At 46.5% G+C, this 18,989-nt stretch overlaps 1 protein-coding gene across 2 annotated transcripts in view; it reads left to right on the plus strand.

Moving 5' to 3' along the window:
• The first annotated feature begins 1,282 nt into the window (after positions 1 to 1,282).
• Positions 1,283 to 18,989, plus strand: part of ADRB2 (adrenoceptor beta 2) — a 63,079-nt gene continuing 45,372 nt past the window's right edge. Inside the window, exon 1 of one of the 2 annotated variants that reach the window (XM_073355815.2) lies at positions 1,283 to 3,527. In XM_073355815.2, coding sequence (XP_073211916.1) covers positions 2,342 to 3,527 — 1,186 coding nt within the window. In that variant the 5' untranslated portion in view covers positions 1,283 to 2,341. The remainder of the gene's footprint in view (positions 3,528 to 18,989) is intronic. The other variant, XM_073355816.2, reaches the window with a different exon arrangement.

Raw genomic sequence — 18,989 nt, forward strand, 5'->3', positions numbered from 1 at the left:
AAAAGACTATATTGGTCTTTAATTGTATATGGCCTTTGAGAGCACAGATGTAGCTCAAACAAGATTGAGATTGGGGCCTCACCTCTTCCAGATTTCTTGAACTCCACTTCCCCTGCCATCTTCCAACTCAGTCCAAAACACATGGTCTCCCTCCATCCTCTTTTTTTTTTCTTGGATTTATCCAGTTGATAGCTCCCGGGCAGGGAGATAGACAGATAGTATCTGGATGGAAACTAACAATGAGAAATCTGTACTGTTGTATCCTCAGCACCTCTCATTAGGATCAAACCTGGGGAAGCTTCCCTCCGTTCCAGTGTTGCGCTGTCCGTTGTTTACGTGACTTCTCCATGCAATGGCGTACTGTGCCTGCTTTTAAAACAAACACTGAAAAATAGTAAAGGGCCCGATTCTGCCACCCTTACTCCTGTTGAGCTCTATTTTGCTGTGCGAGTGGTCTCTCTGAATGGGTCTAGCTCTAGCAGGAATAATTGGAGGGGGGGGGCAGATTCGGATCCTGTCTCAAAGTGCCTTGTCAATATATCACTGTTCTTTCGGTTTCTGGCTCTTTGCTTTCTCCAGAGTAAATGATGCGTTATATTTTCTTCTACCCCTCCGTGACCGGGAAGGAAGTTTTCTTTACACCGGTTATATGACTTGGTTTCAGAGATCCCGTGCTAAGTTTAGACATGCATGTAAAAGGAGGCTTTGGAAGATGAATGCTGTAAACAGAGAGACACAGTCTACTTCGAAGGCTAATTCAGCAACCAAAGCCGTTGCGCTTATTGCTCGAAACCTTTGATTTCGATCATATCTACACATACCGATCTATATCCGATGTAAATTGGCTAACCGTTGAAAGTAGCTAGACAGATGGGTAGCTGCCTCAGTGATGCTAACTAACTGCATGTCAGGGTACTGGCGGATTGGCAGGGAGACTAGAAATGTACCATTTCCAGCGCTACGCGGTGATTTGAATTAAAGCTGAAGAAGAGAAACTTCAGGTCTAAGGAATAACAACAGGCTGTTGGCTCGCTTTGCGAGCGATGCAGCGGCAGGTCCCCAGGGGATTAGGTGGCGAGGTATGCTGAGAAAGTATCCCTCTTCCTCTCTTTTACAGTGAGCATCTGTAACTTTTCACTTCACCGCTCCACAGGTGGTTTCCGGGCCAATCCACTTCCACAGGACGCTGCGGCAGTTGTGTGTCTGAAAACACACAAGGACCTAGCACGTACTTACTAGCGAGAAGTTCTCGGGACCTAGCACGCACTTACTAGCGAGAAGTTCTCTTGATCGCGAGGCAGTAATGTTCGCTGGGAACGGAGCGTGGCGCACGCAAACCAACCTCGCTGGCAATGCACAAGTGAGGCGGGAGGGTGAATGCAGACAGTTGTGCAAAATGCCACTCGGTCGCAGACTCGAAACCTTCGCTGCAAAAGGGCCGAAGTATCAACAGTGAAACCAAAGCGCCAGGGAAGGCGCGCCTGCCTCTGTCAGCAAAAGCGCCTGGAGCCAGGGATCAGCCTGCGGGCTGTGTTCCCAGGGAGCGCCCTGCTTTGAGAGGCAAATGGGACCGGGGCAAGCAGCGATCCGGGCTGACTGCGAGCTCTGCCAGAAGCACCCGTGGCCGGGGCTGGGGAGTGAGGAGAGAGGGACGTCTGCAGGCTGCAGCGGATCAAAGTGGAGGCTCCCCCGTCAACTAGGGCACCGGGAGAGACCGGCACTGGGGCTGCGAGAACCACCCTAGGGGACAGACCAGCAGGAGCACCGTCACCACTGTCAGCCGTGTGTGTGTGTGTGTGTGTGTGTCCCCGTGTCCTGCTAGCAGCCCATTGGCTGGGGGCTGCCTGATGTCACGGCTGGCTGTTCCTATAAGCTCCCCAACACATAACGGGCTCAGGACACTTGTAGACGAGACTCCCGGCAGGGTCGGAGCTGCCCAGGCTGCAGCTGCAGAAGGGGAGGGAGCAGGCTAAAGGGGGAACAAACAAATGCAAATCCCTAGCCACCAAACAGTCTGTCAACAAGTCTGACTGCAAGAGGCCCCCAGCCCGGCCAAGCCACCGCCGGCATTTCTCGGGGAGCCAGCTTGGATCTCCTACAGCGCGCGTGTGACTGCTCCAGGGCACCAGCCAGGCGCACCGGGCACCGAGCGCAGGAGACAGCCGGCGTGTAAAGAGCGCGAGCGGAGCGCCGGCGCTGCGCAGTGGGCATCGGCCTGTCCCAGACTTGCCTGCGAAGAGCCCCGGCGCCGTGCGGCGGGGGATCGGTCGCGGGGCCGCCCGAGGCTTGCATGTCAACAGGGAGCAGAGCGCAGAACGTGCGCTGCTGCGGGTAGGAAGCCATGGGATCGGTGAGTCCCACCAGCCCGGGGCTTGCTGCGGTCAATGTGAGCAGCAGCGAGGACACGGGCAGTTCCAGCCTGTCGCAAGACGTCTGGATGGTGGGCATGGGCATCCTGATGTCTGTGATCGTGCTGGCCATCGTCTTTGGCAACATCCTGGTGATCACGGCCATCGCCAAGTTCCAGCGGCTGCAGACCGTCACCAACTACTTCATCACTTCCCTGGCGTGCGCCGACCTGGTGATGGGGCTGGCCGTGGTCCCCTTCGGAGCCAGCCACATCATGCTGAAGCAGTGGAAGTTTGGGAACTTCTGGTGCGAGTTCTGGACCTCCTTAGACGTGCTGTGTGTCACGGCCAGCATCGAGACCCTCTGCGTCATTGCCGTGGACAGGTATTTCGCCATCACCTCCCCCTTCAAGTATCAGAGCCTGCTGACCAAGAGCAAAGCCAGGATTGTCATCCTCGTGGTCTGGGTAGTGTCTGTTTTGACCTCTTTCTTGCCTATCCAGATGCACTGGTACAGAGCAGAGGGCCCGGTAGCCGAAAAGTGTTACAAAGATGAGAGTTGCTGTGACTTCTTCACCAACCAAGCCTATGCCATCGCTTCTTCCATCATCTCCTTCTACTTGCCTTTGGTGGTCATGGTCTTCGTCTATGCCAGGGTCTTCCAGGTAGCCAAGAAGCAGTTGAAGAAGATAGACAAATGTGAAAGGAGGTTTCATAACCAGAACAACCACCAGCAGGAGCAGAACGGGAGAGGAAGTCACAGGAGAACCTCCAAGTTTTGTTTGAAGGAGCACAAAGCCCTGAAAACCTTGGGGATCATCATGGGCACCTTCACTTTGTGCTGGCTGCCCTTCTTCATAGTCAACATCGTGCACGTGATACAGGACAACATTATCCCCACTTACCTGTACATCCTCCTGAACTGGTTGGGATACGTCAACTCCGGCTTCAACCCCCTTATTTACTGCAGAAGCCCGGACTTCAGGTATGCTTTCCAGGAGCTCCTGTGCCTCCGGCGATCTGCCCTGAAGATGCACGCCAATGGATATTCCAACAGCAACGGGAAAAGTGACTTCAACGAGGAGGACGATGGATATCAGTTGGGACAAGACAAAACGTGTGAATTGCTGTGTGATGGAGCGGGGCCACCTGCCAGTGAGGACTTATTGCACTGTAAAGGTACTGTGCTGAACGGTTGCGTTGAGTCCCAGAGCATCAGTCATAGCACACACGATTGCATATTGTAGAGAGATGAGCCTTTACCAAAAACAAAAATAACCCAGTCCAATGAAAAAGGCACCTTTAATGTAGTAACTGCAAGAGAACTAAAACTAGCAACCTTTATACAAGTATGTGGGAGTGCCCCCTTTAGGGGCGGGAGGGGGTTGTTTATTTGCAGGATGTACAAAATCCTCGGGCAAGTACATATTTATATGCACCTGGGATTATTTTAAGACTGTGGATGAGGGTCATCCCTTGAAGACTTGATGACTGTTGTGGTGTTTGTGTTTATCTACCTCAGAGATCTAGTAATAATAAGCACGTAACTGCTGCCCTCAAGCCTAGCAGGACTCCTGTCCCTTTGGTGAGTGGGCTGTCTCCCATCAGAGGGGAAGATGATCCTTTACTTCGGGGACGAGTCAGGGCTCGATTTGCCGTCGTTTGGGGGAATCGAGTCTGAAGTTTACTTCTTTGTGCAGTGAATACTGGTGTAAGGATGACCTCACTGCACCTGTTTGTCCAAATTCCTGTCCACTGTATAAAAGTATGGTGACAACTTTAAGTGATGCTCTAATGACTTCATACTCAGTTCTGCTAGGAATGGCTCATCTCCCCCGCACCAAATCCCCATTAATCCCAGTTCAGTCTTCATGTTAGTGCAGTAAACATACCTTTCAACTGCCCTTCCTTTGAGATCTGAGCTTCCCTTCCACCCACACAAATATGATGGTCACATTTTCATTACTGCGCATTATTTAAATCCCAAAGACTTGGCTGTGAAACTAATGGGCAATGTCCGCGTATGCTAAAGAAACCAGCCCCTTTCCCCATTACTAGAGGCTTCCTACGCTAATAGTGTTCTTCACTTGCGATCTTTGTTCCCTCTTGGCATCTGGAGAGGTCTGAGCCTAAATGCCAGCGGAATTCATGAGGATTAAGCCCATAATTATAAAGTTGTTAGCACTAGGGTTCTGCAGTTGACATCATCCAAAAGCAGGGAGCGGGGGCGGCTGGGAAGCTCAGCAAGGGCTGTAACACGATAACTAGCACTTCCCTTCTGGCCACACTGAACCTGATTCCCCTGCCACCACCCCGTGGCTGAGCTTGCTCTGCCCTGGAGGCGAGCGAGCACTGATTGGAAAGGTGGGCAGAGCAGTGCTCGGCAGGTTCCAACAGGTTTCAGCTCAGGGAGTAGCCCGTGAGCAGTTCCCATTGACAGCTCGTTCCGTTTACAGAGGGACTCTAAAGACATTTCAACGCCACTTCAGTGGCAGTGTTCACAATAGAGGCGCTTTCCCCCTGTCTATTTGGGTCTCAGTGGCCTCAGAGGTCCAAGCGTGGAGTAGGCTAGGACACGCAGTGGGGGCTCTTCGGCAATGACCTGTGAAATAAAGGGTGGTTTGATCCCGGTCATTATGTTCTGTATTATTTGTTAAGCACTCAGTGTGCTCGGAGCTGTACCCCTCCGGTCTGAGCGAGCTTAAGCTCTAAATCATGGGCTTTGGGGGTCACTGAGGGAATTCATCTGGGCTGTATTTTCCCCCTCCTGAAATTTCCCCTTTTAGTCTTCCCATCTTTCAACGGTGGTTACACCCCCACTGGAGTCCCAGCGCTAAGGGGATCATGGGCCTGGCAGTCTGCCCTTTATAGTGCTCTTATAAAGCATTTTGTGTAATCTCCGACTGTGTCCCCCATCTCATGAGGGACAGGAACACCGTATCATGAGCCAGGCCACTCCAGGCTGTTGTACAGTGAAATCCCCCCTCCACATCCAATAAACCAGCTCTTGAACATGATTTCTCATGTACAAAACAAAACAATCAAATGAAACATGCGGTCAAAACATGAATCAATTTTAGCCTCAGATGGAGGGTCTGGGACAAATCCCTGTTTATGGAAAAGTCCTCTGGAATTGTACAAGGGTGAAGCCAACAAAGTTCTGTCGGGTGCTTTTAAAATTACCATCAAACCTTTAGATTTTTAAAGGAAACCAGATAATTTCTGTAGGGGGAGATAGAATCGCTCTATAGAATTCTATACAAGAGAGATACTTCTGTTAAATTTGGAAGGCTGATTTAAAGAAACAAATAAACTAATGTTCTCTGTTCAATTCTATAGGACTTTTTCATTAAAAAAAAGAAACAGGCCTGGGGAATTTGGGAGAATGTAGAAGACTATGACTGTAAATTTCCTGGAGAAGGTAGCTGGAAAATTGTCCTGTGTGCTGCTAAAAATCACAGAAAATTCCTCTAGCTAAAGGTTTTCCCAATCTTTAAAATAAAATAACAAGGTGTATTTAATTCAGAGAGTGTTTGGTCTCAGGAGACAGTGGATATGGAAGGGTAGATCAGTCTTTGTTTTTCTGGCCCCGTTTTATTTATTAGCTTTCCCTCTTGGCAGGTTTTACATTTTGTTCCTGGTTTGCAAACCTTGCTTCATGTTGGCTGCAAGCTCCCCGGGGCTGTCAGATGGGAAGCTAATACTCAGACACAAGTGGACAGGTGCGGGTGGGGAGGAGTACAGAGACCTGTGGGGGAGCGAGAGGAGACTGTTACCCTTCAGCAGAGCAGCCTCTCGATGCAGGAAGCAGTGATCAGAAAACGGGACTCTTCCTTCAGGCTTACATAGATGTTTTTTTAAAAGGGTGCAGCATGGCTGCAAAGAGAATGTGAAAGAGAAGGGTCCTTTCAAAACATGTGAAAAAGACTGAGGTGGGGGAAGATCACACACTGGGTCCCTTACAAAGTTTCCATTCCAATCTGTTCTATGTATTTGTATGCCAGATCCCTCAACACAGTATCTGAATGCTTAATATCTTGGTATGTTTCTATTTTGCTGCTTTGTTATTGCACTCTGTTAATACAGGTGTGCTGTCTTAGGGAACTGCTTTGAGCTTTGACTAATTTGCTTGAAATAGCTTTTGGTCAATCTCGGAATCATGCATGGGTTAGGCAACCAAGACTGTTTTGACCTGTGCCCTAGGATTCCAACAAGGAGTTTCCTGGAACAGTGTCTTAGTGGGAAGAAATATCAGAGAAAACAAAACAAAAAAACAAATGCAAAGAGTCGTGGTGTTTTCAAATGGTGAGCTGCTCCCAACCTCAGCATTTATTTCACCGCTCACCCACGCCTTTGCCCTGAAAAAACTCTCCACCAAGAATATCGTCACTAACTGTAATTGGTATTTCCAATGAATTTCTGAGTGAGCCTTTGCAAATCATTTGTGATAACTCCTGGAAAGCTGTCCATGTAAAGCATAGATTGGCTTCGCCTTATGTTCTTTCTGTATTGAAAATACTTTTGGCACATAGTTGGGGAAGTTTCCTGTGGTTCCTGGGAGCTGCTGAGCAGTCAGGAAGCTCGATCTCCTAAGCGTTATCCTTTCAAGTGAGGCCTGCTGCAGAGATTGTCAAGTGAGTGGTGAGGATTTGCCTACTGATTTCTTACAAGCTAAAGTCTCTGCATCTTGATCAGAAATCTGTAGTTTTCTCTCTTTCAGGTTAGATCTTTTGTTGTGTCTGTTAACTGCAGATGCCAGAGGGATGTAACTAAGTAGCGGAGCCCCCTCCCCGGCCAAACTGGTAAAAGGTATGCTGAGTTGTTCTTTGCAGAATATACAGTGTTTCTTCCTGTTGCCCAACTCACTCACCTACCCTCCAAGTGGAGAAAGCACTTTGTTTAGCAGCTAGTAAGCATATGTAGCCCGAACCACCTTCATAAACCTTCCAATTTGTGCATAGTCATGCTTGGGATTAGTGTTTACACCATGCAAGGTGGTTATTAAAACAGTAAAAAGCCTGCCGTCAGGTTCAAGAGAGGTGACCGGGAGGGACATGCTGCAGCAGAGTTTGGAGCAAAATGCATGGGGCTTTCTGACAGCCCTTTCTGCAGCTAGGGGCCAATTGCGAAGTGTGATTAACGGAGAGACTCACTGCATCTGTGAAATTAGAAGAATGCTAAGGCAAATCTCCACAAAAACAATGCTGCGTTATCTTTTGCACCTTTAACAGTTGTCCTTAAAGGAGAAGGCCAAATTAAAAGACAAAGCCAGACACCATGCAACACAATGAAGTGGGACTATTTATAGCAGAGACCTTGCAGTCACAGTACACACACTTGCACTATTGTGCTACTTTGCAAAGGAGTATCTGCAAGTTAAAGGGGGGCCACCATGTCATGGCTTTTCTGACAAGGTGATGCGAGCTCAGAGACTACAAAAGTGTGTGTGTGCGGGAAAATGAAGGAATTCGGGGCGGGGGGGGGAGTGGAATGATTCAAATCGCCTCTAAAAATGTGGAATGTGAAATAAAAAATAATGGCAACAAAATTTAAAATAAAAATACCAGGCATTCTTTAAACATGCGGAGCGTTCAACCCTGCAGAAGTCTGTGGAAGGATTGTAGAGATAACTGTTTAGCACCCACATTCCCTTTAGGGTCCAATTCGCCATTGACCTGCACCTTGTGTAGTCATTTGCCCCATTGTGAAGTAAGTTCAAAGCAGGTGTAAACGATGCCATTCTGCTTTGTTTTGACGCTCACTTTGCACTGGTAGCAATGGTGATACAAGGTGCTAGGGTGAATTCAGCTCTGAGACATTTTGAACCGTGTCCATGAAGCCTTGTCTCAACTATTGGCATTTTATAGGGAAGAGGAGTTGAAATGGGTGCTCCTCCCTCTCCCCAGCAAAGTGGGCATGGTCCTCTGGGAAGAGTGGCTAAAAGAGCCGGATCCTTGAATCCTCCTTTAGAGGATGGGAGGTGTGGTTGCCATTACAAAGAGTTCTGCCTGGGTCAGGACTGCAGGGCTGAGCCCAAAGTATATACAGAGAAAGAGAATGTGGCCTGAGAAAGCTTCTTCCTCTTTCACTAGCTGTCTCCCTCCTATGGGAGATGACTTCCAAGATATCCCTGCTTGTCTGGCATTGACTGCCCCCTAGCACCAAGCAGAGAACAGGGTTTGCTTTAAGGAAGTTGCCTGGTGCATCGCTCCCTGCTGTTGATGTCAGGCTGTAAGCAGATCCTGTGCACAGTTCAATTCCCATATTAAGCCTTTAAAATACAGCCAGTCCCATTGAAGCAAACACATAGTGATGACGTTACAGGGTACATGCAATTGCTGTTAGGGGAGTCACTGGGTCTACAAAAACAATCTCTTTCCAGATAAACATTAACACACTGTCCTAGCAGAATGAAACCTGACACAGTGCAAGATTTAGGAACTCAGAAACTCAGGTGCCATTTGTTAATGAAGCTCGTTTTGTGTAGTATGAGGATTTAGATACAGAATGCTATTGTACAGTACAGTAGGTGCATGTAAACACACACATTCATTATCTACATGTTGCATATGCTGCATCAGTGTGTGTGTATATTAATTATTATTATATAGCAGTCCAGAGTAAGTAAAAAATTAGGTACAAGTTGTGGTTCTCGATTTCCTCTCCTGTGTTTTTTAGTCTGAACAGCCAGCAACCAACAATCGCTGTCAGTGTTTGGAATATGAATATACCCTCATGAATGGAATTACATGCACATGTGACATGGAGGATACACACCAGGATAGGGTAGCTTATAAGATTGATTGGGCCAAGTAGGGGGGAAACGGCAACCCCTCACAAGTGGCAGGGTGACATTCTCTTTAGCAAGGGCCCAGTTCTTCTGTCATAGACGTTACTGCCAAACTTCCATTGACTTCAGTGGGAATAGGAGTGGGCCCTGAGTGTAAACAATGCCACACCCTCATTGCTAGTGTTGTGCATATTTTGTCAATGACCACATTTGTTTGGCTATTTGATATTAAAACTTCAAATGCTCTTGCTGTGTGTATCTGAAGAAGAGGCGTGAACAGGGACATGGCTTGTCTCAGAACCACAGGGCTGTTCCAAGCACTGGAAGATGGAAGGGTCAGGAAGCAATAGGTTATTCACTGTGAGGCAAGGCTGGGAAGATGACCGGGATATGGTGGCACTGATCAACACAGACAGGATGGGTAAAGGAGGCATCATTAGTCCTGAGATTTGCGTGTAGATCACCTGACAATTGCTTCAGGTTTTACTTTTCTCTCTGACGTCAACACAGGTGGGGTGTGAGCTGTGGAGGTCTCAAACTAGCTGAAGCTGAAGGAAAGGATCAGCAACTTCTTTGGAAATCCACCAAACAATAGGTCAGATTCTCAGGTGCTTAGTCATGTGTTACTCAGTCTTACTCAGCCAAAACTCTCATTGGACTTGGCTCAGTGAAAACTGTTGACTTTCCATAGAAACATGACAGTTCAGAGAATGAAACTGTCATGGACCCAACCAGTTACAATATAACACACACAATAAATGGGCCCCTATAGAAACTGCCATGTGGAGATTAAAAAATGCAGAAAGGAAAACCTCTTGCCTGGTCATTTATTTTGTAATGAAGAAAATATCCTAAAAAACAGCAGAAACAGGTATATATAGATAAAGTATCTGGGCCAGATCCCCAGCTGGTGTAAAGTGACTTCAGTGCAGTTTTGTCTGTTTATATTAGCTGAGGATCTGGCTCAGAGTGTATAATACGCATTGTGCTGCTTTCACTCGTGGAAAAATAAATCCTAGAGAATTCCACTGTCACTGAAATGAAATACCTTGTCCAGACCTAAAATAATGTGCTCCACTGAAAACACACAGGCCTACATTCTGTGCTGCTGGTTTGTACCTCCCACAAACACTGCCGTGTCACTGAGATTGCACCAGAGGCAAGTAGAATATTTTGTACCCCTTGTGTATGTATATGTATAGTCCCTGTGAATATATTTTATAGTGGGGGATAAGTGCCCTCCCCATCTATTGCTTATTGCACTTTGGATGAATAGAGTTTTGCATAACATCCATGCTCAGTTGTGTAATTCTTTGAATTCTTGTAAGTCTTGGTGCTGTAATTCCTGCTTTAGCAGTGTTGCCGAATAATGGTGTAGCTGCAGACCCCTGAGTCTTTTTTTACTCTGGTAGCTGCATTTTCCACTTCAGGAGCTGTCTTCGCTCCGTCCTCCAAAGCAGACATAGTATGTAGAGTCCCTCCACTGTGTCAGTCTTTTGCTTCATTGGAGACATTCCTGGAGAGCTTTTGCTTTGTGAGATGCCTTGGCCTCAGAAGATGAATTGTCAATATCAGAGAATTATTGATGTGTGTACAATTAACCTATGAGAAGTATGCTGATCCAGAGCCCCAGTTATGGGGAATTCTCACAGCTCAAACCTTTTTCTGTAATGGGCCAATTCCAAACACCCCAAGATCTGGAGAAGTCCAGGTTTACACCTATATTTCACTCCCACAAGTTCAGGACCCTGGGCTTTGATTCTGCCTATGGTGAATTTTGAAAGCAGGGTTTTGCTCTATGCCCATCTCTAGTTACTATGGAATCTCTCTCTCTCTCTCAGCTGTGCTTTCCTTAGTTCAGACATATGGTATATGCTGTAGAATCTAGCTAAGTCATATCCCCAAAATCAGAAAACAGCTGATTGCTATAGGAAGTTAGTGATGAAAGGCACTGCAGGTCAATGCATATTATACTATAGCATGATATCAAAAGGGCATGTATGGATGGATGTATATAGAGGAGCCAAGGTTGTGAGCTGAAGGATCAAGGGCAAACAGTTGAGGTTCCACTGACTGTACATGTAAATCTACCCCCATTCCTCTGCATTCTGGGCCAGGTGTTTAGCTCCTAAATGGCTGAAGTCTAATGTGCTGGGCACATTAAAGATGAGAGCAAGAGTTGTGTTGAGACACGGCGCGGAGGCAGGGAAAGGGAGGAGGAGAGCTAGTTACCAAATATCCAGAAATATTAGCAGCATGAAATTTAAAGAAGTTAAGAAACAAGAAAGAGCCCCTGCCTCTCTGGAGAGGTAACCAAAGGGTGAGTGAGCACATACCATGCTCTCCAGCTTGGCAATGTCACAAGGCTCTACATTTTTCAAGCCCTTTATTTATTTACTTACTTACTATAAAGGACCTATTTTAGCCAGTGCATGAGGCCTACCAATTTTGACAATGCTGAGCAAGAGCTAACAGAATGCTGAGATCCTCCCACTGAATCTCCCTGCCTTCTTGTGTTACAACAGCCCAGTCTTCAGGAGTTAGAAACACTGAGGCTGGCAAACAGGAAAGATTGGCTTTCTCTCGCCTTTCTCTTCTACTTGTTCTGCTTGCTTCTTTTCACCAGCCTGGCAAATCTGTTTCCCAATGAGATCAACTTATGGAATAGGTCATCTCCCCAGGCTGCAGGCTCCCTCCATTGTTTACTCTCCCTTTGCTAGGTTCACTTTCTGCTGTCTGGGATCTCTGAGCCCACCTGTGTAATGGAAACTGCCCTCCCCTATAAAGTAGGATGGAACAAGGTTCCTGCATGACCTTGTTATCAGTAACTGACACCATACTGAGCAAAAAGAATGAGGAGTACTTGTGGCACCTTGGAGACTAACAAATTTATGTGAGCATAACCTTTTGTGGGCGAAAACCCACTTCATCGGAGGCATGCAGTGGAAAATACAGTAGGAAGATATAGATATATGCACAGAGAACATGAAAAAATAGGTGTTGCCATCCACACTATCACGAGAGAGCTGATAGTAGCTCACCTTAATTGATCACTCTCATGATAGTGGGTATGGTAACACCTATAACTATGACTGATCATAATGGGTATGTCTACATTGCAATTAAAAACTTGTGGCCAGCCCATGCCAGCTGACTTGGGCTAAGGGGCTGTTTAATTGTGTTTGACATTCAGACCTGGGTTGGAGCCCAGGCTCTAGGATCCTGCAAGGTGAGAGGGTCCCAGAGCTCCAGCTTCAGCCGAATGTCGACACCACAATTGAACAGCCCCTTAGCCCAAGTGCTGTAAGCCCAAATCAGCTGACACGGGCCAGCTGCAGGCTTTTAATTGCAGTGTAGACATACCCAGTGGGTACTGAAGGGAGTGCACAGGACCAGCCACTTCTTGTGATACTACAAGCGGGGAATGCCGCTCTGAAGCTACAACAGGCTCTGCTTGGGCACAGCAGTCCACGTATGTATCAGCTGTAGGATCAGAGCAGACTATGAACTAGCCTAATCTTTAACGTAGAAGTACCCCAGCAGGTCTCAGTGACACAGCCTGGATCAAGACAGAGCATAGTGGGAGCTGTAGTTTCTATCTGTACTAAATATGAAGGCAGCTACAGGCTGCACTGTAGAATTCCTTGGGCCAGCTTGCCTGTAAAGTGCTGCCAGGGGCTATTCGTAAGATTGTGCCAAAATAACCACGATGCACCACTCTGACTCCAATTTTACACAGGAATCATAGTGTAATGGAGTGAAGAATCAGGACCAATATTTTGCAAGGTGTCAGACCTTGACAGAATATTGTTGAATCACAAAAATGGGCTTGCAGGTCCTCCATTAACATAATGACAGCTTTCCTCCCATCTTCTCATCTTCCCAGTGGAAGGAAAGGATATCTGAAGTCCTGTGCAATATTGCTGGTGCCAGTGAGAGTGCATGGGGAAATAGTTTTTTGTTTACTGTCCTTGGTAAGGTCATTTTTGCACAATTGTTTATATAAAAATATGGAGTAAAGAAATGTAAATATATTTTTGTTCTTATAGCTAGCTAGAGAGAGAGATATATGAAAATATGTATGTACAAAGTCTGAGTATTTATTACAGGCCCTACTGTTTGACATGTGTTTAAATAAAGAGTATTTATGGTACTGCTTCTGCCGTTGATTTGCTGTCATTTTGGCTGGTTGCATGTCTCACACTTTCCCCCAAACACTGCTGATAAATCCTCCAAGATTTGGAAACAAAACAAAGCCACCAACCATGCATTAGCAGGCAGGATGCAAAACCTTCTTGAGTTTGCATAACCTTTTTTGCATAAGGTTTTCCTCTCTTGGGGCCTGATCCAATGAGGGACTGAGCACCTTCATCTCCTGAATCCAGCAGGAATTGAGAGTGTTTAGCACTTCCCAGGATAGGGCCCTCTCTCTGTTTCATCTCACCATCGAGGGCTATCATTCTAATGGTTTTCAAACAATCCGTCTGCTCTTCTGTCTGATCACATTGCAAACAACATATCACTGTCTTGAATGAATACTGCTTGCAGCATCGTTATAGCCATCTTGGTCTCAGAATATTAGAGAGATCAAGTGGGTGAGGTAATATATTTTATTGGACCAACTCAGGGCTTAAATTCTCACAGATTATTTCCCGGATATGATAAATAATGGACATGTCGTTCCCGCCATGCTATAAAAATTCCAGGACCAAATGGGGAGAGGGGAGGGTGGGGGAGGAGAGGGGAAGCAGGAGGCCTCAGGGCTCCAGGCTTCAGCATCTGGGCTGGGGTGGGGGGAGGGTGAGTGGAGCTCAGGGCTTCTGCTCTGCAGGCTGGTGAGGCTAGGGCTTCTGCCCTGTGTGGTGTGGGGCACGGGGCTTCAGCCCCCTGGGGGTGGGTGCACTGGGGCTTGGGGCTTCAGCTCCATGGGAGGCACACTGGGGCTTGGAAATGTTTACCAGACCTCTGCTCCGGACAGCTCCGGCTTAATTTAAGCCCAACTTAATCTGAATCTGGCCCAACTTCTACTAGTGAAAGAGGCAAGCTTTTAAGCTACACAGAGCCCAGACCTGAAGAAGAGCTCTGTTTAGCTTGAAATCTTGTCTCTTTCACCAAGAGAAGTTGGGCCAATGACAGATATTACCTCACACCCCCCGCCCCCTTGTATCCTGAATGAATAATGTACTTTTGCCACAGAACAGGCCTGTTTAGGAGGTGCTGTCATGCACTTATTTACAGCTTTGTTAAACCGTTTGGTTGCTGATCTCCAGTGCCAGTGTTCCAGCGGGACTTCAGAGAAACAGATGTAAAATACTGAGAGCATTCCCCTGCTAGATTAGATCATTTAAAATGAGACGGGACCGAGCACTAGAAAATGTATCCTGGAGACCAGTCCTACATTGGCAGGGAATGGCAATAGCATACCTTGATAGGTCCTTTCCATTTGTACCCTCTACAACTCCTTGAAGGTAGTTCCAGGTCAGGGCTGGAGCAACTAGGTGGGGTATTTGAAAAGTATGATAGTTTTATGGCTCGTTGTACCATGCAGATAAAGATTTCTGGTGAAGAACATAAGAACACTGGACTGTAACAGATCTCCTGGATTATCCAGTCCCTTGCTATCACAGGCAACCCCACATTAATACATTTATCAAGCTCCATCCTAAATCTAGTTAGGTTTCTTGCCCCCATTACTCCTAGTGGAAGGCTGTTCCAGAACCTCATTCCTCTGGTTGCTCCAGGGGACCCATCACTGCAGGTGTCCGAGATGAAACAAAATGGTTAACGTCAGCCAGAAACACAGCCCAGAGTGTTGCAATGAAAAGTATTTTGCATTCTTCATGCTACATAGGGCTGTGATAAGGGCTTCTGTAGTGAAAGGCCTGTGTATGCCCTGCGTAGTTCAGCATTCCCCCTTCCCAAAAAATAATAGCAGGGCTTTGCAGAGGCACAGCACAGCTTGGGCAGGGAAATGGTTAAACCCAGTCATTGCCAAAGCCACCACAACTATCCAGAATCTAATCATTTTCTTCATTGATAAGTATTAGTTTTAAAAAGGACTGAGAACACTAGAGAGATCCAAGCCTTTCCTGACAGGGTGGGCCCTGAGTTGGTGCCAGACCTTCAATGGACTTTGAGGGCACTCAGCACCGCACAGGATCAGCTCTACACTTTCAAGTGGGACCTCATCTTGGAGTAAATTTCCAGCCACATCACACTACATAGAAAGGCATTTTACCCTTATGAGCCATGACCACCAATTCTCCCATCCCTTTGTGTTTGAACCGGGGCTTCCCTCCTTCCCCAACCTGCCTCCTCCTCAGGTTTGATCCTGCAGTGATGTCACTGTAGCGAGGACAATGTGACATCACAGTGGTTACTATGAAAATTACCTGCAGTCTCACAAACACCTGACTTCATGGCAGGCTCAAGCAGCAGGGAAACCTGGTCTGGAAGGTAGGGATCCTTACTATAGACCGTCCCAACCCACGGTTCCAAACACCCCCTTCCTGGGCTCCAGGTGTTCAAATTCCAGAGCTGAATCCTGCAGCTTCAACCCGGTCCTTTGAAATGTATAGGCAGCAAAAGGAGCCTCAGGGAAATCCCTTCCAAGTCTTTTCTCCTTAGATAAATATTTGCTTCTCTCAAGTGCATGCTAGTGCAAGAGTCTCCTTCATTTTTTAGGTTTCAGAGTAGCAGCCGTGTTAGTCTGTATTCGCAAAAAGAAAAGGAGTACTTGTGGCTAGACTAACCAATTTATTTCAGCATAAGCTTTCATGAGCTACAGCTCACTTCATCGGATGCATTCAGTGGAAAATACAGTGAGGAGATTTATATACACACAGAACATGAAAAAATGGGTGTTATCATACACACTGTAAGGAGAGTGATCACTTAAGATGAGCTATTACCAGCGGGGGGGGGGGGGAGAAAACCTTTTGTAGTGAAAATCAAGGTGGGCCATTTCCAGCAGTTAACAAGAACCTCTGAGGAACAGTAGGGGGTGAGGTAGTGGGGGGGGGAATAAACATGGGGAAATAGTTTTACTTTGTGTAATGACCCATCCACTCCCAGTCTCTATTCAAGCCTAAGTTAATTGTATCCAGTTTCCAAATGAATTCCAATTCAGCAGTCTCTCATTGGCCCTATGATGGTGTCCCCTGAATAGATATGTGGACACAGCTGGCAACAGGCTTTGTTGCAAGGATAGGTTCCTGGGTTAGTGTTTTTGTTGTGTGGTATGTGGTTGCTGGTGAGTATTTGCTTCAGGTTGGGGTGCTGTCTGTAGGCAAGGACTGGCCTGTCTCCCAAGATCTGTGAGAGTGATGGGTCGTCCTTGAGGATAGGTTGTAGATCCTTGATGATGCGCTGGAGAGGTTTTAGTTGGGGGCTGAAGGTGATGGCTAGTGGCATTCTGTTGTTTTCTTTGTTGGGCCTGTCCTGTAGTAGGTGGGTACTCTTCTGGGTCTGTCAGTCTGTTTCTTCACTTCAGCAGGTGGGTGTTGTAGTTGTAAGAATGCTTGATAGAGATCTTGTAGGTGTTTGTCTTTGTCTGAGGAGTTGGAGAAAATGCGACCTAATCACATCAGCCACACTATCAGAGGCTCGTTCATCTGCACATCTACCACTGTGATATATGCCATCATGTGCCAGCAATACCCCTCTGCCATGTACATTGGTCAAACTGGACAGTCTCTACGTAAAAGAATAAATGGACACAAATCAGATGTCAAGAATTATAACATTCATAAACCAGTCGGAGAACACTTCAATCTCTCTGGTCACTCGATTACAGACCTGAAAGTCGCAATATTACAACAAAAAGACTTCAAAAACAGACTCCAACGAGAGACTGCTGAATTGGAATTAATTTGCAAACTGGATACAATGAACTTAGACTTGAATAGAGACTGGGAGTGGATGGGTCATTACACAAAGTAAAACTATTTCCCCATTTTTATTTCCCTCTCCCCCCTCTGTTCCTCAGACGTTCCTGTTAACTGCTAGAAATGGCCCACCTTGATTATCACTACAAAAGGTCTTCTTCCCCGCCCCCCCACTCTCCTGCTGGTAATAGCTCATCTTAAGTGATCACTCTCCTTACAGTGTGTATGGTAACACCCATTTTTTCCTGTTCTGTGTGTCTATAAAGCTCCTCACTGTATTTTCCACTTAATGCATCCGATGAAGTGAGCTGTAGCTCACGAAAGCTTATGCTCAAATACATTGGTTAGTCTCTAAGGTGCCACAAGTCCTCCTTTTCTTTTTGCTTGATTTTTTAGGTCCACAAAGAGGAGGAAACCCTTCAGGCAACCTTGGGCGTGGAGGGAAGGGCTCTCTTTCGCCCCGAGGTTTCAGTCCTTATTCCTATCAGAGCCACCCAGCTGAAAGCATTACTCACCCTTTCTGAATCTCACCACTGCAACCTGAACACTTGCTTCTCAAACCCCTGGGTGTAACTGGGCTCATAAATGTTACATGATCCAGGACCAAATCCTGAAGGCATTTACTCAGTCTTTATTCATTGATTTTACTATCAGTTTTGCCTGAGTAAGCACTGAATAAAACCTGAGTAAATAGCTCACAATCCAGCTCGATAAGATAGCTTTTCTCGGTCACATGTTTTTAAAAGGAGATATTGCTTCATGGGACATAGCTCCCGGAGAGTTACATGAAACAGGGGTAGGGGAAGGAGGGAGAGAAGGAACTACCTTAATTATTTGTTAATTCATTTATCAATATATTAATATTGGACCCCAGTTCTAGACCGTTCACTATCCAAGTGTTTTCTCATTCCTGGCTCAGGAATCCCCACCCTTTTTGGTCCCACCTGATTTATTTGTTCTGAGACTAGATGGCAGGTAGCCGTGTATGTTAAATATAGGTTGTCATTCCATATCCAATAAGCTCCTGCTTGAAGTGAGGCCCCATGAGCCAAGTCTCTGTTACACTAGTGTAAATGAACCTGGCATCCCTTGCTTTCAATCAGCAGACTCTTTGGGGAAGGGAGACTGTCTCCCGCAGTGTGTTTGTACTGTGCCTAGCCCAACGGAGCCTTGGTCCTGACTGGAGTCCCTGCATGCTACTGTAATATGAATCAATCATCATAATACTGAAGATTTACACTAGTGCAGCTGAATTGAAAACCTGGCCCTTTTTCTTTCCATGCACGTTCTAGGTTTAAAATATCCCTTTTGTTCTAGGTGCAGAAGTCTCCTGGGTATAAGGTTTGTGTGATCAGCCTAGCAACCAAAAGAATAGAAAGAAAAAGAAATCCCTTCTCTTTGTGTCAGGAAACAAAGATAATTAGAGGGAGAAACATCACAGTGACCACTGCCTTGGTCTGGGGTTGCTAAATTAATGCTGAATCTCAGAGGATAGGTTCTAGGTTGTGCTCACTAGAAGATTTGATCCTCCCCATCACACCTTGTTATATGCAGATCCCCATTTTACCGTTCCCATGTCTCCTCCCTCATTGATCCCACCCTCTGTACATGTGCTGTCAATTGGTCAGGACTCAGAAGCAAAGGGCCTGTGTGACTCATCCTTATTAAACCCAAGTATCTTCAGCTCTTGTAATTCCCCAGTAGGTTTGGCTGTGTTGTGACCTGCGGGGGCACTGATTTTAATTGCCTATTATTCAGCTTGTTTGTCCTTTCACAGTCAGATTCTGCTCTCTGTCACACTGGTGAAAATCTGCAGTTCACTCCACTGACATCAAGTTCAACAACTGATAGTAAACTCTGAAAAAGCATAATCTGTGAAGCATGGCTGCTGGCATGGTTGTGAAATGACTGCGGAGAGGGTGGCTTTCACAACTGTGCTGGTGGAACAAATATTACTCAATGTGG

The sequence above is a fragment of the Lepidochelys kempii genome, chromosome 8 (assembly GCF_965140285.1).
Source record: "Lepidochelys kempii isolate rLepKem1 chromosome 8, rLepKem1.hap1, whole genome shotgun sequence".
Lineage (NCBI taxonomy): Eukaryota > Metazoa > Chordata > Testudines > Cheloniidae > Lepidochelys > Lepidochelys kempii.